Here is a 27,487-nt window from a genome sequence, read left to right on the forward strand (position 1 = left end):
GTTTCAGTAGTTCTGTTGGTTACTGTGTTTCAGTAGTTCTGTTGGGCACTGTGTACAGTAGTTCTGTTGGTCACTGTGTTCAGTAGTTCTGTTGGTCACTGTGTACAGTAGTTCTGTTGGGCACTGTGTTTCAGTAGTTCTGTTGGTTACTGTGTTTCAGTAGTTCTGTTGGGCACTGTGTTTCAGTAGTTCTGTTGGTTACTGTGTACAGTAGTTCTGTTGGTCACTGTGTTTCAGTAGTTATGTTGGGCACTGTGTTTCAGTAGTTCTGTTGGGCACTGTGTTTCAGTAGTTCTGTTGGTCACTGTGTTTCAGTAGTTATGTTGGTTACTGTGTACAGTAGTTCTGTTGGTTACTGTGTTTCAGTAGTTATGTTGGTTACTGTGTACAGTAGTTCTGTTGGTTACTGTGTACAATAGTTCTGTTGGTTACTGTGTTCAGTAGTTCTGTTGGTTACTGTGTACAGTAGTTCTGTTGGTTACTGTGTACAATAGTTCTGTTGGTTACTGTGTACAGTAGTTCTGTTGGTTACTGTGTACAGTAGTTCTGTTGGTTACTGTGTACAGTAGTTCTGTTGGTTACTGTGTACAATAGTTCTGTTGGTTACTGTGTACAGTAGTTCTGTTGGTTACTGTGTACAGTAGTTCTGTTGGTTACTGTGTACAGTAGTTCTGTTGGTCACTGTGTACAGTAGTTCTGTTGGGCACTGTGTACAGTAGTTCTGTTGGGCACTGTGGTTCAGTAGTTCTGTTGGGCACTGTGTTCAGTAGTTCTGTTGGTCACTGTGTTCAGTAGTTCTGTTGGTCACTGTGTACAGTAGTTCTGTTGGGCACTGTGGTTCAGTAGTTCTGTTGGGCACTGTGTTCAGTAGTTCTGTTGGTCACTGTGTTCAGTAGTTCTGTTGGTCACTGTGTACAGTAGTTCTGTTGGTCACTGTGTACAGTAGTTCTGTTGGTTACTGTGTACAGTAGTTCTGTTGGTCACTGGCACTGTACAGTAGTTCTGTTGGTCACTGTGTACAGTAGTTCTGTTGGGCACTGTGTTTCAGTAGTTCTGTTGGTTACTGTGTACAGTAGTTCTGTTGGTTACTGTGTTCAGTAGTTCTGTTGGTCACTGCACTGTGTACAGTAGTTCTGTTGGTTACTGTGTACAGTAGTTCTGTTGGGCACTGTGTTTCAGTAGTTCTGTTGGTTACTGTGTTTCAGTAGTTCTGTTGGGCACTGTGTTTCAGTAGTTCTGTTGGGCACTGTGTACAGTAGTTCTGTTGGTCACTGTGTTTCAGTAGTTCTGTTGGTTACTGTGTTTCAGTAGTTCTGTTGGTCACTGTGTTTCAGTAGTTATGTTGGTCACTGTGTACAGTAGTTCTGTTGGTTACTGTGTACAGTAGTTATGTTGGTCACTATGTTTCAGTAGTTATGTTGGTCACTGTGTACAGTAGTTCTGTTGGTTACTGTGTTTCAGTAGTTCTGTTGGTCACTGTGTACAGTAGTTCTGTTGGTTACTGTGTACAGTAGTTATGTTGGTCACTATGTTTCAGTAGTTATGTTGGTCACTGTGTACAGTAGTTCTGTTGGTCACTGTGTTCAGTAGTTCTGTTGGTCACTGTGTTTCAGTAGTTCTGTTGGTCACTGTGTACAGTAGTTCTGTTGGTTACTGTGTACAGTAGTTATGTTGGTCACTATGTTTCAGTAGTTCTGTTGGTCACTGTGTTCAGTAGTTCTGTTGGTCACTGTGTTTCAGTAGTTCTGTTGGTCACTGTGTTCAGTAGTTCTGTTGGTCACTGGCACTGTGTATAGTAGTTCTGTTGGGCACTGTGTTTCAGTAGTTCTGTTGGGCACTGTGTTTCAGTAGTTCTGTTGGTCACTGTGTTCAGTAGTTCTGTTGGTCACTGTGTTCAGTAGTTCTGTTGGTCACTGTGTTCAGTAGTTCTGTTGGTCACTGTGTTCAGTAGTTCTGTTGGTCACTGTGTTCAGTAGTTCTGTTGGTCACTGTGTTCAGTAGTTCTGTTGGTCACTGTGTTTCAGTAGTTCTGTTGGGCACTGTGTTTCAGTAGTTCTGTTGGGCACTGTGTTTCAGTAGTTCTGTTGGGCACTGTGTTCAGTAGTTCTGTTGGGCACTGTGTTCAGTAGTTCTGTTGGTCACTGTGTACAGTAGTTCTGTTGGGCACTGTGTACAGTAGTTCTGTTGGGCACTGTGTTTCAGTAGTTATGTTGGTTACTGTGTACAGTAGTTCTGTTGGGCACTGTGTTTCAGTAGTTCTGTTGGTTACTGTGTTTCAGTAGTTCTGTTGGGCACTGTGTACAGTAGTTCTGTTGGGCACTGTGTTTCAGTAGTTCTGTTGGGCACTGTGTTTCAGTAGTTCTGTTGGTTACTGTGTTTCAGTAGTTCTGTTGGGCACTGTGTACAGTAGTTCTGTTGGGCACTGTGTTTCAGTAGTTCTGTTGGGCACTGTGTTTCAGTAGTTCTGTTGGTCACTGTGTTTCAGTAGTTCTGTTGGTCACTGTGTACAGTAGTTATGTTGGGCACTGTGTTTCAGTAGTTCTTTTGGGCACTGTGTTCAGTAGTTCTGTTGGTTACTGTGTTTCAGTAGTTCTGTTGGTCACTGTGTACAGTAGTTATGTTGGGCACTGTGTTTCAGTAGTTCTTTTGGGCACTGTGTTCAGTAGTTCTGTTGGGCACTGTGTTCAGTAGTTCTGTTGGTTACTGTGTTTCAGTAGTTCTGTTGGTTACTGTGTTTCAGTAGTTCTGTTGGTTACTGTGTTTCAGTAGTTCTGTTGGTTACTGTGTTTCAGTAGTTCTGTTGGGCACTGTGTTTCAGTAGTTCTGTTGGTCACTGTGTTTCAGTAGTTCTGTTGGGCACTGTGTTTCAGTAGTTCTGTTGGTCACTGTGTTTCAGTAGTTCTGTTGGTCACTGTGTTTCAGTAGTTCTGTTGGTCACTGTGTTTCAGTAGTTCTGTGAAGGTTGTTTAGATCCAGGCACTCAAAGGGAATATGGAGTCCCCTCGTTTCCACATAGTCACTGCAGTGCTGCAGAGATACACACTATGTTGCTCAGTTAGTGTATGACTGTCTGTGTGTGATTCAACTCTGCATGTTGTTCGTGCACTTTGATGCTCACTCTTCTATGCTGAGAAACGTCATTCCTATTTAGCGTTTGTTCATACCATAATTCTTTGTAATGTGGATGCAATCAACAGTTAAAACCACTTGTCACACAATGCAACATTCTCAATCTCATACAATCAATAGAGGAGGTCCATAAAGATGGCCGCCCCGATGTACTTACCACTAATGCCTTGTTGGCTCAGTTCTCCGTATTGTACGTTGCTCTCCGTTTCTCGGCATCACAGTATACATGATCTCAGTTCTAGCTCCAAGACACTGCCAATTTGAAAACCCCCAAAAGTAGATTGTGCTGATTTATTGGCACATTGATCCACGTCACCTGCCGTAGTTTAAAAACTGTAGGTAGTGCTAAAACAATGACGTCATATCTGAATTCCGACAACTTTATGCACCTTTTGCCATTTGTTCCAGTCATCTATCTGAAAAGACTGTGATGTACGATATGCTTAGCATCCAGCATATAGCTGCCTAGACCACATCAGCCCGTCTAGAAATGTTGCTTTCACTGTGCCGTGAGTGTAAATGTGTTCCCCTCCCTCCCTCCCTCCCCCTCCCTCCCTCCTGAACTCCAACTCCCAGAGTGCAGTTCCTTCTCACCTCCTGCGACCGTCATCCTCCTCATCCTCCTGTGCTTTGAGGCCCTCCTCTTCCTCCTCTTCACCTCCGTGATGTTCGGGACTCAGGTCCATTCCATCTGTACAGATGAGACGGTAAGTAGTAGACCACCATGCTCCTCTCTCCTGTGTTTCACCTCCTCTTCATCAGACCTGGATTAAATACGTAATGTTATGTCAAATGCTTTAGGTGTGCTTTATTTAGCTTGACTGATGTGCAGGGTGGAGTTTGCACTCATGACTATTCCATTGGCATTTCAGCTGGGTCTATTACATTGGACAGGCAAACTTAATCAAGTGCACCTCAAGTATTTGACCTGTGTATTTAAGCCTAGTCTGCTCCCCACTGCTGTTGCTTTGGTGCTTATCTACTGTATGTATGACCTAAGAACCTTAACCTCTCTACAACAGCTTACCCTCAAAGAGGTGAATCCCTAACTTCCACTTACTAAAATGTTCACTTAGTCTCCTGAAAATTGGACTTAAGTGGAAGTTAGTGTCTGAGAGTGTGTATATAAAAGGCTCTGCTTGTAGTTGGATCATCTCCTCGTGGGAGTTATGAGTCTAGTCTTGTTTCTACAGTAACAGTGATTTTCCTATATAAAGGAAATCTTCAACTTGAAACTTGAACATGAAATTCAGCCAAGGCTTGCTGATGCTCTGTTGAGTTTGCTGTCAGCAAGTATGAAGAAACGTGTCCATGTATCTGTGTGAGAGGATCCGTTTCCTCTGTTGTAGCATCATAAACCATGTAGTGAGTAGACTGTAGATCTCTCTGTGTGTTCTTCTATGTATGTGCTTTAAAACTCTTAACTAAACTAACTCTGCTTTCTTGCTCTAATATCTTTTTGTCTGCAACTTCAGGCCTGATTGTGTAGTTAGGGCTAGGTTGGGTAGTTAGGGCTAGGTTGGCTAGGTTACACAGTTAGGGCGAGGTTGTATTCCTAGAAATAGACAACATTTATATGGCTGTATTCTCTCTCATGGAGCCTCAGAAGTGGGGAATGATGTTCATTAGACCTCAGTATACAGTGTATTGACATTTAGTCAATACAGTGCATTCGGAAAGTGTTCAGACCCCTTGACTTTTTCATTACATTACAGCCTTATTCTACAATGGATTAAATTATTTGTTTTCCTCATAAAAAAAAAACACCAACAGAAATACCTTATTTACATAAGTATTCAGACCCTTTGCTATGAGCCTCGAAATTGAGCTCAGGTGCATCCTGTTTCCATTGAACATCCTTGAGATGTTTCTACAACTTGATTGGAGTCCACCTGTGGTAAAATCAATCGCTTGGACATGATTTGGAAAGGCACACACCTGTCTATATAAGGTCCCACAGTTGACAGTGCATGTCAGAGCAAAAACCAAGCCACGAGGTCGAAGGAATTGTCCGTAGAGCTCCGAGACAGGATTGTTTCGAGGCACAGATCTGGGGAAGGGTACAAAAACTTTTCTGCAGCATTGAAGGTCCCCAAGAACACAGTGGCCTCCATCATTCTTAAATGGAAGAAGTTTGGAACCACCAATACTCTTCCTAGAGCTGGCCGCCCAGCCAAACTGAGTAATCGGGGGAGAAGGGCCTTGGTCAGGGAGGTGACCAAGAACCCAATGGTCACTCTGACAGAGCTCCAGAGTTCCTCTGTGGAGATGGGACAACCTTCCAGAAGGACAACCATCTCTGCAGGACTCCACCAATCAGGCCTGTATGGTAGAGTGGCCAGACGGAAGCCACTCCTCAGTAAAAGGCACATGACAGCCCACTTGGCGTTTCCCAAAAGGCACCTAAAGACTCTCAGTCCATGAGAAAAAAGATTCTCTGGTCTGATGAAACAAAGATTGAACTCTTTGGCCTAAATGCCAAGCGTCACGTCTGGAGGAAACCTGGCACCATCCCTACGGTGAAGCATGGTGGTGGCAGCATCATGCTGTGGGGATGTTTTTCAGCGGTAGGGACTGGGAGACGAGTCAGGATCGAGGGAAAGATGAACGGAGCAAAGTACAGAGATCCTTGATGAAAACCTGTTCCAGAGCGCTCAGGACCTCAGACTGGGGTGAAGGTTCACCTTCCAACAGGACAACGACCCTAAGCACACAGCCAAGACAACGCAGGAGTGGCTTCGGGACAAGTCTCTGAATGTCCTTGAGTGGCCCAGCCAGAGCCCGGACTTGAACCCGATCCAACATCTCTGGAGAGACCTGAAGATAGCTGTGCAGCGACGCTCCCCATCCAACCTGACAGAGCTTGAGAGGATCTGCAGAGAAGAATGGGAGAAACTCCCCAAATACAGGTGTGCCAAGCTTGTAGTGTGATACCCAAGAAGACTCGAGGGTGGAATCGCTGCCAAAGGTGCTTCAACAAAGTACTGAGTAAAGGGTCTGAATACTTATGTGAATGTGAAATTTCAGTTTTTATTTTATTTATTTATTGGGGAGAAAATTCTAAAAACCAGTTTTTGCTTTGTCATTATGGGGTATTGTGTGTAGATTGATGAGGAAAAAAACAATTTAATTAATTTTAGAATAACGCTGTAACGTAACAAAATGTGGAAAAGTTAAGGGGTCTGAATGCTTTCCGTTAGTCTATGGACATTTAGTCAACACATTTAGTCAGTACATTAGTCTATGGACATTTAGTCAACACATTTAGTCAACACATTAGTCTATGGACATTTAGTCAACACATTAGTCTATGGACATTTAGTCAGTACATTAGTCTATGGACATTTAGTCAGTACATTAGTCTATGGACATTTAGTCAACACATTAGTCTATGGACATTTAGTCAGTACATTAGTCTATGGACATTTAGTCAGCACATTAGTCTATGGACATTTAGTCTGTTGTCTGTGCTCAGGTAGTCATAGCTTAAGCCACGTCCTGACTTTAGAGTGAAAGAGGTTTTAAATCAAAAGGAAAAATCAAAGGGTGTCCTGTGATTCGTCAGTTATTATAATGACAGTCAGGGAGGAAGTAGTTTGATTGGTTCACAGTACACACACATTACACTGAAGTTTGGTTGTCTCTCGTTTTCAGGGCATAGAACAGTTGAAAAAGGAGGAGAGAAGATGGGCAAAAAAAACTAAGTGGATGAACATGAAGGCGGTATTTGGACACCCCTTCTCCATGTTCTGGTTTATCCCGTTGACCCGATCTGGGAGGGCCCATGGGAAGGCTGAATCCTACCAGTATGTGGTCTGAGCATAGCCACCCGGGGGGGAAGCAGACTCTGAGACAGAGGTGTTAACACCGCTCCATTCCTCCACCACCTCACCCTGACTCTCCTCCCCAGCACTCCTTCACAATGCTGAACGGGATTGGAATCCCTCTAACTCTGAACAATTTATCGATCGTGCTTTTTAAATTGCCACATTTTGTTTTTTGTTTTTATGTTGCTTGGGAACAAAAGTGAAGTGGAGTTGCAGAGAAAAATATATATTCTAAAACTTTCAAACTTGTTTTAACTCTTATGAATGTTGTTGATTTGTTTTGTTTTTCTGAATCACTTTTCCCTCCGTCTCTCTCCCCTCTGTGTCTCTCCTCTCTCCCCTCCGTCTCTCTCCCCTCCGTCTCTCTCCCCTCCGTCTCTCTCCCCTCCGTCTCTCTCCTCTCTCCCCTCCGTCTCTCTCCCCTCCGTCTCTCTCCCCTCTGTGTCTCTCTCCCCTCTGTGTCTCTCCTCTCCCCCCTCCGTCTCTCTCCCCTCCGTCTCTCTCCCCTCCGTCTCTCTCCCCTCCGTCTCTCTCCCCTCTGTGTCTCTCCTCTCTCCCCTCCGTCTCTCTCCCCTCCGTCTCTCTCCCCTCCGTCTCTCTCCCCTCCGTCTCTCTCCCCTCCGTATCTCTCGTCTCTCCCCTCCGTGTCTCTCCTCTCTCCCCTCTGTGTCTCTCCCCTCCGTGTCTCTCCTCTCTCCCCTCCGTGTCTCCCCTCTGTTCTCTCCTCTCTCCCCTCTGTGTCTCCCCTCTGTTCTCTCCTCTCTCCCCTCCGTGTCTCCCCTCTGTGTCTCTCCTCTCTCCCCTCCGTGTCTCCCCTCTGTTCTCTCCTCTCTCCCCTCTGTTCTCTCCTCTCTCCCCTCTGTTTCTCTCCTCTCTCCCCTCTGTGTCTCTCGTCTCTCCCCTCTGTGTCTCTCGTCTCTCCCCTCCGTGTCTCCCCTCTCTCCCCAGTTCTAGCTTGAGTGCCAGTTTGTCAGGAGTGGGCATAATAGCACAAAAACTATCTGGCACTCAGGCTACCTTCCGTCCTCCTGTCAGTCAAAACTAAACCCCTCCCTCCTGCCTTGTGATTCTTCTCTGATACATGACTAACCCAGCACAGGGAACACATATTGTCTTTTCACTAGGCCTGTACAGTTGACCGTTTGAGAGGCTTTTAAAGCCAGGTGGAAGTATAGGGTGTTGAGGATCAGTAGGTTAGCCATCTTACTTTGTTAAACACTCATATTTTCTTGTGTATAAAGAAAGTTAAAGTTACAGCATATCATGCCGCCACTTTCAAGTTTTATCCTTCTTTAGGAACAAGAAAACATGGAGTTGTTTCAGAATATTACATGTGTGAAAGTTTCCGGTAACTCATTGATCCTGCTTTCTAGTTTCTATGTGTGCCAAATTCAGCATAGTTCTCAATCACCCAAGCACTTGAAAAAGACGATTTTGTATTCTGTAGTTTCTCCAGAATATACGTTTTTATGTTGGAATGAAACTTAATTTTGAGTTATTCAGGAGACGTGGAAACCAGAGGGAAGTAGTGATTCACAAAATTAACTTAACAGTTCAAATATATTTTGCAAAGTAAAATTCTAAAATATTAACCAACAAAAACTGATTATGCAGTAGTAATTTTACTTGAATATCAACATCAAAATATGTCAAGCTGGTTACACATCATGAGTCATGACAAATATGCACTTTTCCTGAGATGTATCTATCAGTGGAGTTTATAAAGTTTTACTTTCTCTTGTGTGATCTTTTGTATGCTTGAAAAAAACTTAATTGGGCCGGTTTCCCAGACACAGATTAAGCCTGGACTAAACATCTCTTTCAATCTCTGTTGATAATGGATTGTTCTTCTCCTGCATCTTTCTTTACTTTCTGTTTTATTCTGTTTTAGTTTGAATGGATGGTTGTTGAGTAGGACTGTAACCTAACTGAGGATGCATCCCAAAATGGCACCCTATTCCCTAATATAGTGCACTACTTATGACTATAGCCCTATGGACCCTGGTCTAAAGTAGTGCACTATATAGGGAATAGGCGGCAGGTATCTTAGTTGGTTAAGAGCGTTGTGCCAGTAACCGAAAGGTCGCTGGTTCTAATCCCCGAGCCGACTAGGTGAAAAATCTGTCGATGTGCCCTTGAGCAAGGCACTTAACCCTAATTGCTCCTGTAAGTCGCTCTGGATAAGAGCGTCTGCTAAATGACTAAAATGTAAATGTAATAGGGTGCCATTTGGGATTCGACCTGACACTGCTGTGGCGCATGTCTTGCCTGTGAAGACCTAACACAGATGGTTCTTTTTTTTTTTTTTTTACTGACATGTTACTGATATTTTTCAACACTGACGCAGAGAAATAATAAATATTTCCGATTTGTTTAATAAAGCTGTTATTTTTTTCATGTCCATATTAATGATCTTTCTCCAAGGAACTGTTATATTGTGTCATTGCAATAGGTGTTTGTATGCATGCACCTACAGTGCCTTGCAAAAGTATTCAGCCCCCTATTTTGTTGCATTACAACCTGTAATTTAAATGGATTTTTATTTGGGGGGTGAATAGTTATGCACGCTCAAGTTTTCAGTTTTTCTTATTTCTTGTTTGTTTCACAAGAAAAATTATTTGCATCTTCAAAGCGGTAGGCATGTTGTGTAAATCAAATGATACAAACCCCCCCAAAAAATCGGTTTTAATTCCAAGTTGTAAGGCAACAACATAGTAAAAATGCCAAGGGGGGTGAATACTTTCGCAATCCACTGTATATCTATCCTCACTCTGCATTGGCTTTGGTTACTGATGTGTCTCCTACCACTTCTAGTGAAGCTTTTAACTGTCTCTCTGAGCCCTGAGGCTGTCAGACTTGCTGCTATCTGAATGGTATGGGATTGGAGGTAAGCCTGCAACAGACAGAATGGAGGCAACTTACATTTTTGTCGTGCTGTACACACTTAACGTTACTGTGGAATGAATGAGTTTCCTGAAACAACAAAGCATCATGCATGTGTTTTCTGAACGTTTCTTATTGTCTCCTGAGTCATTATAGGTTTATGTTTAAGACCCGGGATGCATGGATGTCTTTTATTGACATAATTAGCCTGGAGTCTGTTCACTGCAGTGTTTTTTTGTGCCAACTTCACCAACACATAGGAAAAGACCACACTGTCAGTGTCCATGCCTTCTCAGAATAGTATGGCCTGGTTTCCACACCCACGGATTCTCCATTGAGCCTGCATGTTAGTCCAAGGGGAGTTCATCTGGGTTCAGGAAACCATTTTCACTTTCTCTCCCATTGAAACCAATGCATGACTAAGTGAACATTTTGACCCCCTAAATGATTAAATGTTTGATTCAGTCCCTCTGTCTACAGCTCACTGTGTTCTCTCTCTCTGTCCAGGGCATCGAGCGTCTGAAGGGGGAGCAGGCCAGGTGGGAGAAGACTTCGTGCTGGGAGGCCATGAAGTCAGCATTTGGAGGGCCCTTCTCCCCATCCTGGCTCAGCCCCTTCTCTGACCTCCAGTGTAAGAGGGATCCCAATGCCCACGTGGTGGTGCCACAGGGGGAGATCATCGAGGAGGACGTCATAGAGATACCACTGGTCTAGTATCATAGACTCCCATAGAAATAGAACGAATAGAATGGGCGTGGCACCTACAACCCTGGCAATTAGACTGGTTAACTCATGGGTACGCTCGCTATTGATGCCTGGTTATAACCCTGGCCATTAGACTGGTTAACTCATGGGTACGCTCACTATGGATGCCTGGTAATAACCCTGGCAATTAGACTGGTTAACTCATGGGTACGCTCCCTATGGATGCCTGGTTATAACCCTGGCCATTAGACTGGTTAACTCATGGGTACGCTCCCTATGGATGCCTGGTTATAACCCTGGCCATTAGACTGGTTAACTCATGGGTACGGTCCCTATGGATGCCTGGTTATAACCCTGGCCATTAGACTGGTTAACTCATGGGTACGCTCCCTATGGATGCCTGGTTATAACCCTGGCCATTAGACTGGTTAACTCATGGGTACGCTCCCTATGGATGCCTGGTTATAACCCTGGCCATTAGACTGGTTAACTCATGGGTACACTCCCTGTGGATGCCTGGTATTGTGATCCATTATGCTGCCATTGACTTAATAATAATGATCAGGAGGGTGCTTCCATTGATCCTGTTTCACACATGGACAAGTATGTATTATACGCATGAGTGAATTGGACATTTCGTTTTTTTGCATATCCCAACTCCCCCTGAGACACCCTGGGAGAGTGGGGTCTGGACTAGGCTTGAATGGGGACGCCAGTTCTATTCATTCTATTTCTATTGAGACTCCACTGGTCTAGTGTGGCGTCTTCCTACAGTGCTACTGCTGATTGGACCAAAGCCTTAAAGGGGCTCTATCCTTAGAATGACCCACAAAATGTCCAGGTCTATGCCCCTGGTGATGTGAATGAGGTGTAAGTTCGACGGGGACGAGTTGGATTGACCCAAACGTGCTCTTTCAGTACTCAAGAGCATCCCATGCATACACAGCTCTGCATGGTTCAGTTGTGTTGAGGGAAGAGCTCTAGAAGTGACCTGTGGACTGTGCAGAATCTAGACTGTCTGTGGCCTTCCTCTACTCTTACTTCCCTGAGTGCCTTTATAAACTGTCAAACTGAGAATTGACAGTTACTAGCCTTATTCTGCAAGGTATGCAGGTGGTAACAGTTTTTAACCTTTTTTTTTTATGTCTGTATTATCATGTCAGAGAATTACATTACCTTTTATAAGTGTGTTTTAATTAAAGGGCCTTATCTAAAAAGTCCATTATTAATGTTCAATAACATTCAAATGTTAACATACAACTGTCATACATTTATTATCATTGTCTTAATCTGGAACATGAAGCGCAAACACTATTTTATTGAATGGGGGTTAGATGATAGTGTAGGGGGGTTAGATGATAGTGTAGGGGGTTAGATGATAGTGTAGGGGGTTAGATGATAGTGTTGGGGGGTTAGATGATAGTGTTGGGGGGTTAGATGATAGTGTAGGGGGGTTAGATGATAGTGTAGGGGGGTTAGATGATAGTGTAGGGGGGTTAGATGATAGTGTAGGGGGGTTAGATGATAGCGTTGGGGGGTTAGATGATAGCAAAGGGGGTTAGATAGTAGCAAAGGGGGTTTAGATGGTAGTGAAGGGGGGGTAGATGGTAGTGAATGGTTGTACTGCACTTTATCCTTTTGTACAGGATGGTAATACTACGATGGTTACCAGGGAGGACTTCTACAGTCAAATGAAAGCTCCATATCATGGGACCACTATTGTTTACTCTAACATTTGAATAAAAGGGAAGTTGTCAATGATGCTATCTTCGTTTATCCATGTATTGATTGGTTCTCATATTAGCTCGACTACAGAATAAAGAACATGTCAGTCAGAGATTAAGTGACAAGATATTTCATGTAAAGGTTTATTTACAAAACTCTTATTTCGATGAATTGATATGCATTTAGTCTTACTGGTCATTACAATATTTTCTATAAAATATACATCTTAATGGTAGTATTCAAAATTCTTTGTTTGCATAATAATGTGTAGTGGAGGAAAGCCTGACCATGTTTGTGTTCAGACCGTGGTTATATCATACCAAGAGACAGCAAGACAATAGAAACATGTCAGTTGTAACATGCCATGTTAGAATCCATGTACCGTCAGTTGTAACATGCCATGAAATCCAACGTGTGACTGACACCATCAAAGCCCATTCTGATAATGGAACATGTTTCTCGTGAAATCCAGATGATTTGAGCCAGAAAGTTTTTGTGAAACAGTGAGGCGGTACAGTAGGATGAAACGGTGAGGCGGTACAGAAGGATGAAACGGTGAGGCGGTACAGAAGGATGAAACAGTGAGGCGGTACAGTAGGATGAAACAGTGAGGCGGTACAGTAGGATAAACAATGAGGCGGTACAGTAGGATGAAACAGTGAGGCGGTACAGAAGGATGAAACAGTGAGGCGGTACAGTAGGATGAAACAGTGAGGCGGTACAGTAGGATAAACAATGAGGCGGTACAGTAGGATGAAACAGTGAGGCGGTACAGAAGGATGAAACAGTGAGGCGGTACAGTAGGATGAAACAGTGAGGCGGTACAGTAGGATGAAACAGTGAGGCGGTACAGTAGGATGAAACAGTGAGGCGGTACAGTAGCATGAAACGGTGAGGCGGTACAGTAGGATGAAACGGTGAGGCGGTACAGTAGGATGAAACGGTGAGGCGGTACAGTAGGATGAAACAGTGAGGCGGTACAGTAGGATGAAACGGTGAGGCGGTACAGAAGGATGAAACAGTGAGGCGGTACAGTAGGATGATTGATGCAGTTGTATTGTTATTCCACATGTGGACAGTCCTTCACTCTTCCTTCTTGGCCTCTGCTGGTCGAGAAGTCGATCTGTGCAACACCAGTAAACCTGAGAGAGTTAGAGAGATGCCCACCCACCACAGTGCTGCATGGGTCTCACCAAAGATCAGCTTCCCAACGAATGCCTAAAGACGGTACAGATGATGTAAGTGGGGATTGACAACATAAGTAGCCAATAATACTTATATCCACACAGTGATTCACAGATGTCATTGCTCCAATAATGTAGTTCCACTATGGTCTTATGGTCAACGTTCTGTACTGTAAGTGAGTTGTTCATATAAAATTGGATAGCTGAGATCTGGGGTCGTATTCATAAAGAATCTCAGAGGAGGAGTGATGCGATCTGGGGTCGTATTCATAAAATTCATTATTTATTATGATCTAAAAGGTGAAATTGATCCTAAGGTCAGCACTCCTACTCTGAGACATTTTATGAATACATGCCCTGATGGATATCAACCAGTTGCCCTACTCACAGAGGATCCAAAGTTGGATGCGGTGGTGGTGACCGTGGCCCGGGCTGAGGAGGAGGAGTGTCTCAGAGCCTTGGAGAAGAAGGTCCACATCACAGCATTACTGGTGAACAGTAGTCCTCCACACAGCAGCCGCAGAGGGATGTGGAGCTGAAACACCACATCACAGCATTATAGTTGGAACAGCAGCCGCAGAGGGATGTGGAGCTGGAATACAATAGGACTTGTTATTGGTCTCTGGTAGAATGGTATCTCACACACACACACACACACGCCCTCGCTCTCACACACACAATTTGAAAATGATACATTCATATAGATACACATTCACCCAATCGCAGGGTGATGTTTCCTCCTGAATAATCTTGTAGTCTCCATCCTGAGCCCAGGCTTTCACCCCTGTTTTACACATCCCTTTGAGGTAGTCTGAGCCCAGAGATAGCTTGGCTGACGAGGAGGCAACGGCTCCAAGAAAGCCCGCTAATGATGCATAAAATGCACCTGAGATCATGTTTATTTAGTATCTATACTAGAGACTGTACTGTCACATATTTGACTACTTCCTTGTCTAAAAGTATCCACTCGATTCAACCAATCAGATTCACCTCTGGGATCATGTGACCTTCAGCGGGCGCAGGGTGATGACGATTTAATGTTATTCTAAACACGACGTGCTAAACACAACCTGAAATTCCCTTGTTTCATTCATTTGTTCTAACTATCAAAATGGCTAAGATGAATAAAGGTCCGAAAGCGAACGTATCGTGGGTGAAACCAGCAGAGCCGTCATTTTTAAAGAAATTCAAGAACGATGTTGGATTTAAGGAAGGACCCACCATTGATACCAAGGTATTTCGCTAATGTGCTAGTTAGCCTATGGAAAATAGACTAGGTGGCACGTAGAGCTACAGTATATCTGTGGATATATGGCAAGCCCACTGGAGAGCTACTCTATGTGCAGGTTGTTGTTCTAGCCCTGCTCTAACACCTTGATTCAGCTAGTCAAGGAACGTAATTAGCTAACTCTACAAGAGAGTTGACCATCCTCCAAAATATTTGTTTTTCTCTCACAGAATTCAATTCCTTGACTACTATATATATTTCATTGACATGAAGGACTATTTTTGCAGATATGTGTACTTTTAACATGGACAGGGATGCTGGCATGATGTCAATATGGTGATATTCAACCTTGTCTCCTTTCCTGCAGCGTCTAGAGATGCCAGCCTTGGAGGATGACAGTGGCAGTGATCGTGAAGATGAGTTGCCTCAAGTTGTCATTCTCAAAAAGGGAGATCTGAGCGCTGAAGAAGTGTTACAGATAAAAGGGGTAAAGGATGGTACAGAAAAAGGTAAGAACAATTAATTGTACAAATAAATCTGATTTAAAAGCCTAAACTATCAAGGGAACTTGGTGTTAATTGGCGTGTGTGTCTGTACTGCGTGTGTGTCTGTACTGTGTGTCTGAACTTAATCTGCCTCTTCTCCTTGCTGCCTACAGAAGACAAGCCTCCTGCGGACGGCAAGATCCTGTTCAAGAAGCCCACGAAGCGCTCCTCAGACAAGTTCCAGGGCATCACCGCCAGCTCTAGCAAGAAGAAGAAGAGTGAAGGAAAGAGTGAAGGAAAGAGTGAAGGAGAAGATGAAGAGAAAAAGGAGAAGTCTGAAAAGAAGGTGAAAAACAAGAGTCTTCTCTCTTTCGGAGAGGATGAGGATGAGGACTAGAAGCTAATTCACTGAGAGAGTTCAGACTAGAGCAATCAACCACTCATCAGACTAGAGCAATCAACCACTCATGGATTATGGAACTGATCTACTGCGGTTGTTGGCTTTTACTATGGGCAAAAAGACCCAACATAGAATAGCTCCACATTGTAGTTTGTCCCACTAGACCAGGGTTCTTCAATTCCGGTCCTGGAGGGCCGAAACACCTCTGTTTTTCATCCTCTCCTTCTAATCAGGGGCTAATTCAGACCTGGGACACGAGGTGAGTGCAATTAACTACCAGGTAGAAATAAAAAACAGAAGTGTTTCAGCCCTCCAGGACCGGAATTGAAGAACCCTGCACTAGACTAAGATCCTTAGACATTACGGGTCATCCCTTCTTTTGGAGGTGGAATCTGGACATGTATCTGAAACAAAGCCCTTCATCACATTCATGATCAGATCTTTAGATACATAAGATGCATGCTGTTATTCTTTATCGACTATGAGACATGTCTCTGCTGTTGGAAATTGTATAGTGACTCACTGTTGGCCTATTATCCATTCATTACAACTGTAGTCATCCGTCCTTCAGTGGACCCTCTGGACTTTTCATATAGCCAACACAGGGTCTGGATCTAAGATTTATCAAGGTAACCCTTGTGAAAACAGCTACTAATGGGAAGACATGAGCTGGTGGCTTTGGTCAAAAATATAGTCTGGAGCGTTGATGTGATAATTTTCTACTTCTACAGTCAATAATTCATTGGATGTACAAATATGTTTTAGCTTCGACAACGGAGCTTCAAAATATGTTTAAGTTAAACAATGCATTGTTGTTTATGCCAAGGTGTTGGATTGTGCTATGTGATTGTATTGTAGTGATTGTATTGTAGTGTGCGTTTTTTTAAATGATGGTTTTAGTTGAATAAGTATGAAATGTAACAATTAAAATACATTAAGGCCTTACAATAGTATTATGTTATAGTTTGTTCTGTATAAAGCAGGTCTGTAAATAGGTCCTTTTGAAAGAATGCTTCTCATAGCAAATACCTTTACAGTTCTCACAATATGCAGAAGAAGGTCAGTGAAAACAGAGACATACATTTTTATTCCCAAAGAAAGTAGTGTTACATTTTACATTTAAACCTTACGAGAACATGTCGCCCTTCAAATCACAGAGGACTGATTTAGTTACCAGGATGATAAATCACAGAGGACTGATTTTAGTTACCAGGATGATAAATCAGAGGACTGATTTAGTTACCAGGATGATAAATCACAGAGGACTGATTTAGTTACCTAGTTAGTTAAACTGATAAGAAGGATGGATTTTGAGGTTACAATCACAAGCAAAATAAAAGGCAAAGTTAATATCAAGTAACCACACTCCATAACCTTTGGCTGTAACGTGTTGGTCTGTCTAATCATCTACTGAATGCTGATCATAAGTAGGCTGACTACATACTGTATGTATATACACTTTTAAAGTAGTGGAACATGCTCCTTTGAAAATACATTCAAATCCAAATGGGCCTAGTCCCTGTTAACCTGGTCTGTTGGTGCTCTTGCCAACTCCATTGCTGTCATTGCCATGACAATGAGTGACAAGGATTTGGCATGATGCCACAAACAGACTGGCACCCAGGCTAAGCCCCTGGCAGTCGAACTGGCACTCAGGCTAAGCCCCTGGCAGTCGAACTGGCACTCAGGCTAAGCCCCTGGCAGTCGAACTGGCACTCAGGCTAAGCCCCTGGCAGTCGAACTGGCACTCAGGCTAAGCCCCTGGCAGTCGAACTGGCACTCAGGCTAAGCCCCTGGCAGTCGAACTGGCACTCAGGCTAAGCCCCTGGCAGTCGAACCTGTAAAAGGCATCTTCCATCATAATCGACCCACAATACCTGACGTCAGTAAACCATATCAGCTGATATAGGGAAACAAATTAAACCCCTTTTTAATAATGGTATAAAAACAAAACACATTGAAATAATTGCCTACCTACCGCCTGAATGAAGTAGGGTACAGGTACTATAGTTTTTAGACTCTTGCCATTCACAAATGTATCTGTCAATCACTACACTCTTAGAATTAGTCGTGACTCGAGGAACCCCTGGAGTTCCTCAAGAACCTGTGCAAATCCCAAAGTTGGAATAGTTCCCGCTTTATTAGTGTATGTAATCAGCAATGTTAATATTATGAATATTATATTAGAATATGTTAATATGCATAAATATTCAAGGAACATTTTAATTTGCAGTGTACAAACTTAACATGAACAGGAATGGCATTTACGCTAACGGGTGACCGAAAATAACTATCTGAAAGCAATGCCTCCAATAAGCCATGCCTTCAATCTGATAGGCTGCCACCTCTACAATATATCATTAAAAAGGTTAAAAAATAGAACCCATACCGTCACAAAAAGGTTCCAGGAGTTTAAAATGTAAAGGTTCCGCTGGTGTGGCAACCCAAAAGGATCTTCCAGGCACCTTTACTTTTCAGAGTGTATAATGAACAGTGGCGACCCGTCATTCATTGAGCCCAACCTTTATAGGGGGTGCCTGTTTTGCATGTTATTTTTGGCATTATTAGGTGTCACATATCAGTTTGCAAACAATGTAAAATATATATATATATATATATATATATATATATATATATATATATATAACAAACAAAACAACTTTTTTGCTTTCTTGAGTAAGGCAGCTCAAAAATGCAGTTGTTTCAGCCTAGCTCAGTGCTTTCTGTGGTGGTGGGGCAGCCAGCGGAAAATACGGAGCGTAGCCGCCAAATCTAAGGGTAGAGCTCGAAAATTCAAGCCCCTTGGGTGCTGCCATAGAGTTACATTAGAAGTGCCCATCCAAGAAGGCTCAAGGTCATTGGCCACAGTCCCGTGTAGCTCAGTTGGTAGAGCATGGCGTTTGCAACGCCAGGGTTGTGTGTTCGATTCCCACGGGGGGCCAGTATGAAAATGTATGCACTCACTAACTGTAAGTCGCTCTGGATAAGAGCATCTGCTAAATGACTAAAATGTAAAATGTTATATCTACAGCAGCTTTGATTGGACTGATCATGTCAACATCATACTTTCAAAATCTTAGCTAGCAAGCTAGCAGTCATCATCATGAATGAAGTCGACAATCTACTGGCAAATCCCTTTTAATCCTTGTCATATAGAGATAAATAATGAAGAGAAATTATAGATCAAACGTATCGGTGCTCATCGGTATTGGACATAAACATTACACAACAAGTTGGAAATCGCAAATTCAACAATGAGTGGTTTGGAAGGAATCAGTGGCTAACTGCAAGCATTGCAAAGCAATCACTAGCCTGCTATTCAGTGGAGTGGGTGTGTGGTCCCAAGTCTAGGTTTAAGGGTCTCTTTTCCAAGTTTAAAAGGATAAACATTCAACATTGGCCATGGTCAAAACAACTGTAAACCCAGAACTGGGAAATCAGATTTCAGTGAGTTCAAGACAACTGGGAACTCAGAAAAAAACTAGCTCCGACTGGGAAAATAAGTTTTGAACATCCAACTCGGAATTGCAAGTCGGGAACTCGGGCCTCTTTCTAGAGCTCCGACCTGAAGATCACTGACGTCATCATGATTCGACAATGTCTTTTTCAGAGTTCCCAGAATGCCAGACTTTGATGACAAAGTTTGATGACGAAATTTGCCCATGAAGGACTGCCGCGCCCCCTTCCTGTTCAAGTGAGCACAGCACAACAAGGTGAGTCCAAAAATGTATTGTATGCTGCTGCATAAATTATGTAATATGCCAGGGAGATACACTACCGGTCAAAAGTTTTAGAATACCTACTCATTCAAGGGTTTTTCTTTATATTTACTATTTTCTAATAATAATAATAATAATTACATTTTAGAATAATAGTGAAGACATCAAAACTATGAAATAACACATATGGAATAATGTAGTAACCAAAAAATTGTTAAACAAATATTTTATATTTGAGAGCCTTTGCCTTGATGACAGCTTTGCACACTCTTGGCATTCTCTCAACCAGCTTCATGAGGTAGTCACCTGGAATGCATTTCAATTAACAGGTGTGCCTTCTTAAAAGTTAATTTGTGGAATTTCTTTCCTTCTTAATGCGTTTGAGCCAATCAGTTGTGTTGTGACAAGGTAGGGGGGCTATATACATAAGATAGCCCTATTTGGTAAAAGACCAAGTCCATATTATGGCAAGAACAGCTCAAATAAGCAAAGAGAAATGACAGTCCATCATTACTTTAAGACATGAAGGTCAGTCAATAAGGAACATTTCAAGAACTTTGAAAGTTTGTTCAAGTGTAGTCGCAAAAACCATCAAGCGCTATGATGAAACTGGCTCTCATTAGGACTGCCACAGGAATGGAAGACCCAGCGTTACCTCTGCTGCAGAGGATAAGTTCATTAGAGTTACCAGTCTCAGAAATTGCAGCCCAAATAAATGCTTCACCGAGTTCAAGTAACAGACACATCTCAACATCAACTTTTCAGAGTAGACTGTGTGAATCACGCCTTCATGGTCGAATTGCTGCAAAGAAACCACTACTAAAGGACACCAATAAGAAGAAGAGACTTGCTTGGGCCAAGAAACATGAGCAATTAGACCGGTGGAAATTTGTCCTTTGGTCTGTAGTCCAAATTTGAGATTTTTGTTTCCAACCGCCGTGTCTTTGTGAGACGCGGTGTGGGTGAACGGATGATCTCCGCATATGTATTTCCCATCGTAAAGCATGGAGGAGGAGGTGTTATGGTGTGGGGGTGCTTTGCTGGTGACACTGTCTGTGATTTATTTAGAATTCAAGGCACACTTAACCAGCATGGCTACCACAGCATTCTGCAGCGATACGCCATCCCATCTGGTTTGGGCTTAGTGGGACTATCATTTGTTTTTCAACAGGACAATGACCCAACACACCTCCAGTCTGTGTAATGGATATTTTACCAAGAAGGAGAGTGATGGAGTGCTGCATCAGATGACCTGGCCTCCACAATCACCCGACCTCAACCAAATTGAGATGGTTTGGGATGAGTCGGACCGCAGAGTGAAGGAAAAGCAGCCAACAAGTGCTCAGCTTATGTGGGAACTCCTTCAAGACTGTTGGAAAAGCATTCCAGGTGAAGCTGGTTGAGAGAATGCCAAGAGTGTACAAAGCTGTCATCAAGGCAAAGGGTGGCTATTTGTAGAATCTGAAATATAATTTGATTTGTTTAACACTTTTTTGGTTACTACATGATTCCATATGTGTTATTTCATAGTTTTGATGTCTTCACTATTATTCTACAATGTAGAAAATAGTAAAAATTAAGAAAAACCCTTGAATGATTAGGTGTTCTAAAACGTTTGACTGGTAGTGTACATATACTGTAGCTAAGAACGTAATACTAAGTGTATGTTGTGTAGTAAGCTGTTAGTAGCCCATGTACCTCACCCTAATAATTTGGTCCCGTTTCCCCTCCTAATTTCGCCTACTGTTCTGACTTGGTGGTGCACAGCCTGTTTTAGAGAAATGTAATCATCGAATATTGTAAGAGCTTTTATTGTCTGCTTATATTCCCCCTTTATTTATCCTACGATTCTGACTTGGTGTACAGGGAGAACACTGTACGAACGGCCCATGTTCTGAATTCTGTCGCTGTACATTTCAAAAGTGCTGAACAAATAGTTATATTGACTACGTCCGTCCTAGCTCGCTCATTAATGTCTTAATCGATATTACGGATTGCCTCTTATCCGCTCGTCGTCCCCTTATGCCATAGTTTGTACATCTCAATTGTCAGTAGAACCCACATTTGTTTAAGCAAGTCAGCCATATCAGCTATGTTTTTTTAAAGGCAGTAAATTAGGCTGAATAAACTGTTTCGCTGCCAGACAAGGCTCCGCTGATAGCCAGGTGTAGCGGTGGTAAGGTGTTGAGACTGCTGTTGGGACAGCTTTATGTAGGCCCTAACAGTTTGTGGGCACCGTTTGTGACCGTTATAGTGCAATTAATGTATTGTTTTGTGTTGTGTTGTGTAGTGGGTTTGCTGGCATGCATCAAACAATTGTATTTATTTATTTTTTATAATTGCCACTGATAATGATTGGGGATTTAAATTAGTGAGGCACGGACTGCATTTTCATTTTTCCCCGAGTGCACTTGTTCCCTTTGTAAAAACAAATGATGACTCCATTGGGATTGACTGTAAAGTAATGTCATTACAATGATGTGAATGTCAGTGAAACAGTATAAAATGACAGAAGTTCCCTCTGGGAAAAATGAAGTAATTCCATACTATTCTAACTAACGATTTTGAAATGGGCCACTGAAACGAATGACTTCTCACAAAGGTAATTATGTTCTAACACCCTCCCCCCTAACTGAAAGGGCATTGTCAAGTCTTGACAGCATGATTCAATAAGGAAATCACAAAAAGCGCAATTGAGACAGATGCTGGCTGGTGTCCATAGATAGAGCCACTTTTGAGCCCTAATGGCTGGCTAGTAGCATCGGAGGTCATTTCGGTTCAATAACACTGAGGGAAACTGACATCCCACCCGTAGATATCGTATGTCAACGTGAGGTACTGATTCACCATAGACACTTAGCAGCAGCCGAGGCTCATCACTTTAACACAACAATACTGTAAATAGCATCTACTCTGTAACTTTTGGTCCCTAAACCTTGAAGGGTAGGGTCGGTCGGTCGGTCGGTCGGTCGGGAGAGAGGGAGGGAGGGAGGGAGGGAGGGAGGGAGGGAGGGAGGGAGGGAGGGAGGGGAGGGAGGGAGGGAGGGGAGGGAGGGAGGGAGAGAGAGAGAGGGGAGGGAGGGAGGGAGGGAGGGAGGGAGGGAGGGAGGGAGGGAGAGAGGGAGGGCGGGCCCTTGTTTGAGAGAACAGCTCCTCTATGGATAGAGGTCAGAGGAGAGCAGCTGGAGAGGAGAGATAGAGGTCTGATTGATATCTGAGGTTAGCCTAGCATACCTAGCTAGCTGCACTCACAGGTGCTCTGGGAGACTCTGTAGACAGGAGATCATTTCCTGTACCGGCTTGCCCTCGAAAACAGATCTGATACACCGCCACAAACAGAGGGAACCTGGGAAAGACACAACAGAATGACACAGGGTTAAAATGGAAGGATGCAACCACCTCTCTCTCTCTCTCTCTCTCCCCCATCATAAGTCTGGGCTCATGGTTGGGACCACAGGGCAATACAGGTGGAATGAGTGACAGACTACATTTGGCTAGGTACTGTATCTGGATCGATCAGAGACAGAGAGGGACTCACTTGTCCACCAGTCCCTTCTGTTTGAGGATGTGGTATACTTCAGCTGAGGTAGCAGGACCCTGGAGCTTCTGTCCATTCAACATCTCCTGCTCCAGTCTAGTCTAGCAGGGAGACAAATACATGACATATTACCATGTATCTATGTAGGAGTCAGGCCTATACTGTTTACTAACTGAAAATACATGACATATTACCATGTATCTATGTAGGAGTCAGGTCTATACTGTTTACTAACTGACAATACATGACATATTACCATGTATCTATGTAGGAGTCAGGCCTATACTGTTTACTAACTGAAAATACATGACATATTACCATGTATCTATGTAGGAGTCAGGCCTATACTGTTTACTAACTGACAATACATGACATATTACCATGTATCTATGTAGGAGTCAGGCCTATACGGTTTACTAACTGAAAAACTTCACATTTCTGAATGAAACAACACATTGTTTTGATTTGTAACTTTGACAAGTGGTCAGTCAGCCGGCACTAACCATCCCAGATCTGGTGTAGAGTTGAACGTTTGTCCTTACCTTTCCTGTCTTGGCGAATGCCTCGGCCACGCGTCGGTTTGCGTCCTCCATAGAAAGGTCGTGATGAGGTCAGCCACGCCGCAGCTCTCCAGGAAAGTTGCAGAGGAGACGACGCCATCTTTACTGAAGAGCTTAGCGAAGGCTATCATCTCCATCAGCCCTAGTCTGATTACTGCTGCCTTGGTGTTGTCACCACACCTCGGCCCATCACAGAACCCTGCTCCTACCGCTACGATGTTCTGAGGAAGAGAGACGAAAACATAGAGGTAATAGGTTATTACCATGTCATTACCATTCTACAATGGCAGTATCCATTTTACCATGCACGCACACACACACACACACACACACGCTGGGCTGGGTACTTAAGAGTTACCTTCAGTGCTCCACAGAGCTCTACAGTGTCTTAGAGTTACCTTCAGTGCTCCACAGAGCTCTACAGTGTCTTAGAGTTACCTTCAGTGCTCCACAGAGCTCTACAGTGTCTTAGAGTTACCTTCAGTGCTCCACAGAGCTCTACAGTGTCTAAGAGTTACCTTCAGTGCTCCACAGAGCTCTACAGTGTCTTAGCGTTACCTTCAGTGCTCCACAGAGCTCTACAGTGTCTTAGAGTTACCTTCAGTGCTCCACAGAGCTCTACAGTGTCTAAGAGTGACCTTCAGTGCTCCACAGAGCTCTACAGTGTCTAAGAGTTACCTTCAGTGCTCCACAGAGCTCTACAGTGTCTAAGAGTTACCTTCAGTGCTCCACAGAGCTCTACAGTATCTAAGAGTGACCTTCAGTGCTCCACAGAGCTCTACAGTGTCTAAGAGTTACCTTCAGTGCTCCACAGAGCTCTACAGTGTCTAAGAGTTACCTTCAGTGCTCCACAGAGCTCTACAGTGTCTTAGCGTTACCTTCAGTGCTCCACAGAGCTCTACAGTATCTTAGAGTTACCTTCAGTGCTCCACAGAGCTCTACAGTGTCTAAGAGTTACCTTCAGTGCTCCACAGAGCTCTACAGTATCTAAGAGTGACCTTCAGTGCTCCACAGAGCTCTACAGTGTCTAAGAGTTACCTTCAGTGCTCCACAGAGCTCTACAGTGTCTAAGAGTTACCTTCAGTGCTCCACAGAGCTCTACAGTGTCTTAGCGTTACCTTCAGTGCTCCACAGAGCTCTACAGTATCTTAGAGTTACCTTCAGTGCTCCACAGAGCTCTACAGTGTCTAAGAGTTACCTTCAGTGCTCCACAGAGCTCTACAGTATCTAAGAGTGACCTTCAGTGCTCCACAGAGCTCTACAGTGTCTAAGAGTTACCTTCAGTGCTCCACAGAGCTCTACAGTGTCTAAGAGTTACCTTCAGTGCTCCACAGAGCTCTACAGTGTCTAAGAGTTACCTTCAGTGCTCCACAGAGCTCTACAGTGTCTTAGAGTTACCTTCAGTGCTCCACAGAGCTCTACAGTGTCTTAGAGTTACCTTCAGTGCTCCACAGAGCTCTACAGTGTCTTAGAGTTACCTTCAGTGCTCCACAGAGCTCTACAGTGTCTAAGAGTTACCTTCAGTGCTCCACAGAGCTCTACAGTGTCTTAGAGTTACCTTCAGTGCTCCACAGAGTCTTAGAGTTACCTTCAGTGCTCCACAGAGCTCTACAGTGTCTAAGAGTTACCTTCAGTGCTCCACAGAGCTCTACAGTGTCTTAGCGTTACCTTCAGTGCTCCACAGAGCTCTACAGTGTCTAAGAGTTACCTTCAGTGCTCCACAGAGCTCTACAGTGTCTTAGCGTTACCTTCAGTGCTCCACAGAGCTCTACAGTGTCTTAGCGTTACCTTCAGTGCTCCACAGAGCTCTACAGTATCTTAGAGTGACCTTCAGTGCTCCACAGAGCTCTACAGTGTCTTAGCGTTACCTTCAGTGCTCCACAGAGCTCTACAGTATCTAAGAGTGACCTTCAGTGCTCCACAGAGCTCTACAGTGTCTTAGAGTTACCTTCAGTGCTCCACAGAGCTCTACAGTGTCTTAGAGTTACCTTCAGTGCTCCACAGAGCTCTACAGTGTCTTAGAGTTACCTTCAGTGCTCCACAGAGCTCTACAGTGTCTTAGAGTTACCTTCAGTGCTCCACAGAGCTCTACAGTGTCTAAGAGTTACCTTCAGTGCTCCACAGAGCTCTACAGTGTCTTAGAGTTACCTTCAGTGCTCCACAGAGTCTTAGAGTTACCTTCAGTGCTCCACAGAGCTCTACAGTGTCTAAGAGTTACCTTCAGTGCTCCACAGAGCTCTACAGTGTCTTAGCGTTACCTTCAGTGCTCCACAGAGCTCTACAGTGTCTAAGAGTTACCTTCAGTGCTCCACAGAGCTCTACAGTGTCTTAGCGTTACCTTCAGTGCTCCACAGAGCTCTACAGTGTCTTAGCGTTACCTTCAGTGCTCCACAGAGCTCTACAGTGTCTGCGTCGTCCACCACTGTGATCCTGAAGTTAGGAGTCTGCAGGAGCTCCTTGAAGAGCCGTTCTCCATGATCTTACTGTCTGGTGAAGCAACACGTTTTACATCCATCACACAGCCAGCCTATCACTCCATCTCTGGCCATGCTTTGTATTATTATTATTTATTTTCTTGTCATTTAGCAGACGCTCTTATCCAGAGCGACTTACAGTTACATAATTTTTTTAATTTTTAATTTTTCATACTGGCCCCCCGTGGGAATCGAACCCACATGCTCTACCAACTGAGCTACATCCCTGCCGGCCATTCCCTCCCCTACCCTGGACGACGCTGGGCCAATTGTGCGCCGCCCCATGGGTCTCCCGGTCGTGGCCGGCTACGACAGAGCCTGGTTTCGAACCAGGATCTCTAGTGGCACAGCTTTAGACCACTGCGCCACTCGGGAGACATTATTACTATATATCTCATGCCATATAGTTATCAAATAACTTCACAGCTTCGTTTTACATTCCTGTATACAAATGTCTATGCATTATGTTGATAAATGTGGCTGGGGTATTCTTACCGATGGTGGTCTCACAGAACTTCTCTGCTGCCACCTCGTTGGCGATGTTAGCTCCCATTGGAACACTGACGTCTATAGTTATGAACTTCTCTGCTGCCACCTCGTTGGCGATGTTAGCTCCCATTAGAACACTGACGTCTATAGTTATGAACTTCTCTGCTGCCACCTCGTTGGCGATGTTAGCTCCCATTAGAACACTGACGTCTATAGCCATCTTCTCCCTGATTATGTCAGAGATGAGCTTCAGGCCCTCCGGACCCTCGTCTATTCCCTGTGGGGACAGGAGACAGCTAAATCACTATGGTTTACTGGTTCACTCGTGTTTTTCATTCGATTTGTTTACAGGGCAAAGTGAGAGAAAAGATAAAAGGAAGAAAGCCATCTAACCAGCTATTCCCTGTGAAGAGAGAGGAGTGAGGAAGCAGCTATTCCCTGTGAAGAGAGAGGAGTGAGGAAGCAGCTATTCCCTGTGAAGAGAGAGGAGTGAGGAAGCAGCTATTCCCTGTGAAGAGAGAGGAGTGAGGAAGCAGCTATTCCCTGTGAAGAGAGAGGAGTGAGGAAGCAGCTATTCCCTGTGAAGAGAGAGGAGTGAGGAAGCAGCTATTCCCTGTGAAGAGAGAGGAGTGAGGAAGCAACTATTCCCTGTGAAGAGAGAGGAGTGAGGAAGCAACTATTCCCTGTGAAGAGAGAGGAGTGAGGAAGCAGCTATTCCCTGTGAAGAGAGAGGAGTGAGGAAGCAGCTATTCCCTGTGAAGAGAGAGGAGTGAGGAAGCAGCTATTCCCTGTGAAGAGAGAGGAGTGAGGAAGCAGCTATTCCCTGTGAAGAGAGAGGAGTGAGGAAGCAGCTATTCCCTGTGAAGAGAGAGGAGTGAGGAAGCAGCTATTCCCTGTGAAGAGAGAGGAGTGAGGAAGCAGCTATTCCCTGTGAAGAGAGAGGAGTGAGGAAGCAGCTATTCCCTGTGAAGAGAGAGGAGTGAGGAAGCAACTATTCCCTGTGAAGAGAGAGGAGTGAGGAAGCAGCTATTCCCTGTGAAGAGAGAGGAGTGAGGAAGCAGCTATTCCCTGTGAAGAGAGAGGAGTGAGGAAGCAGCTATTCCCTGTGAAGAGAGAGGAGTGAGGAAGCAGCTATTCCCTG

General features: G+C 43.9%; 3 protein-coding genes and 1 pseudogene across 5 annotated transcripts in view; 2 read left to right on the forward strand and 2 right to left on the reverse strand.

Moving 5' to 3' along the window:
* Nucleotides 1–12,307, forward strand: part of LOC311121898 (palmitoyltransferase ZDHHC3-A-like) — a 47,678-nt gene extending 35,371 nt beyond the window's left edge. The window contains exons 8-9 of one of the 2 annotated variants that reach the window (XM_084196334.1): nt 3,706–3,836; nt 10,347–12,307. In XM_084196334.1, the coding sequence (XP_084052460.1) occupies nt 3,706–3,836; nt 10,347–10,553 (338 nt within the window). In that variant the 3' untranslated portion in view covers nt 10,554–12,307. Of the gene's footprint in view, nt 1–3,705; nt 3,837–6,783; nt 9,358–10,346 lie in introns of those variants that run through there. The other variant, XM_084196335.1, reaches the window with a different exon arrangement.
* Nucleotides 12,308–13,013: 706 nt separating this feature from the next.
* LOC311121899 (transmembrane protein 42-like) lies at nt 13,014–14,379 on the reverse strand. The gene is made up of 3 exons (XM_084196336.1): nt 14,170–14,379; nt 13,842–13,988; nt 13,014–13,487 (listed from the first exon to the last, which is right to left on the reverse strand). Exons 1-3 carry the CDS (start codon nt 14,347–14,349, stop codon nt 13,353–13,355), a joined length of 462 nt encoding a protein of 153 aa, XP_084052462.1. The 5' UTR covers nt 14,350–14,379; the 3' UTR covers nt 13,014–13,352.
* A 99-nt stretch (nt 14,380–14,478) lies between these two features.
* On the forward strand, nt 14,479–16,516 carry LOC311121895 (uncharacterized protein KIAA1143 homolog). The gene is made up of 3 exons (XM_084196333.1): nt 14,479–14,687; nt 15,049–15,190; nt 15,340–16,516. Exons 1-3 carry the CDS (start codon nt 14,565–14,567, stop codon nt 15,561–15,563), a joined length of 489 nt encoding a protein of 162 aa, XP_084052459.1. The 5' UTR covers nt 14,479–14,564; the 3' UTR covers nt 15,564–16,516.
* A 5,971-nt stretch (nt 16,517–22,487) lies between these two features.
* On the reverse strand, nt 22,488–26,623 carry LOC311121897 (glycerol-3-phosphate dehydrogenase 1-like protein; annotated as a pseudogene). Its single transcript, XR_014615949.1, has 5 exons — nt 26,353–26,623; nt 25,762–25,870; nt 23,366–23,604; nt 22,824–22,924; nt 22,488–22,631 (listed from the first exon to the last, which is right to left on the reverse strand). The product of XR_014615949.1 is annotated as a glycerol-3-phosphate dehydrogenase 1-like protein (transcript).
* Nucleotides 26,624–27,487: the final 864 nt, after the last annotated feature.

The sequence above is a fragment of the Coregonus lavaretus genome (assembly GCF_964263955.1).
Source record: "Coregonus lavaretus genome assembly, contig: HAP1_SCAFFOLD_2510, whole genome shotgun sequence".
Lineage (NCBI taxonomy): Eukaryota > Metazoa > Chordata > Actinopteri > Salmoniformes > Salmonidae > Coregonus > Coregonus lavaretus.

Excerpts from the sequence above, each read along its gene's own strand:
- LOC311121899 (XM_084196336.1), bottom strand. The coding sequence starts at position 14,349 with ATGATCTCAGGTGCATTTTATGCATCATTAGCGGGCTTTCTTGGAGCC. Across the intron at positions 13,989-14,169 it reads AAACATCACCCTGCGATTGG|CTCCACATCCCTCTGCGGCT; the intron begins GTGAATGTGTAT and ends GTGGTGTTTCAG. Across the intron at positions 13,488-13,841 it reads CATCCAACTTTGGATCCTCT|GCATTCGTTGGGAAGCTGAT; the intron begins GTGAGTAGGGCA and ends TACCGTCTTTAG.
- LOC311121895 (XM_084196333.1), top strand. The coding sequence starts at position 14,565 with ATGGCTAAGATGAATAAAGGTCCGAAAGCGAACGTATCGTGGGTGAAA. Across the intron at positions 14,688-15,048 it reads GACCCACCATTGATACCAAG|CGTCTAGAGATGCCAGCCTT; the intron begins GTATTTCGCTAA and ends CCTTTCCTGCAG. Across the intron at positions 15,191-15,339 it reads AAAGGATGGTACAGAAAAAG|AAGACAAGCCTCCTGCGGAC; the intron begins GTAAGAACAATT and ends TGCTGCCTACAG.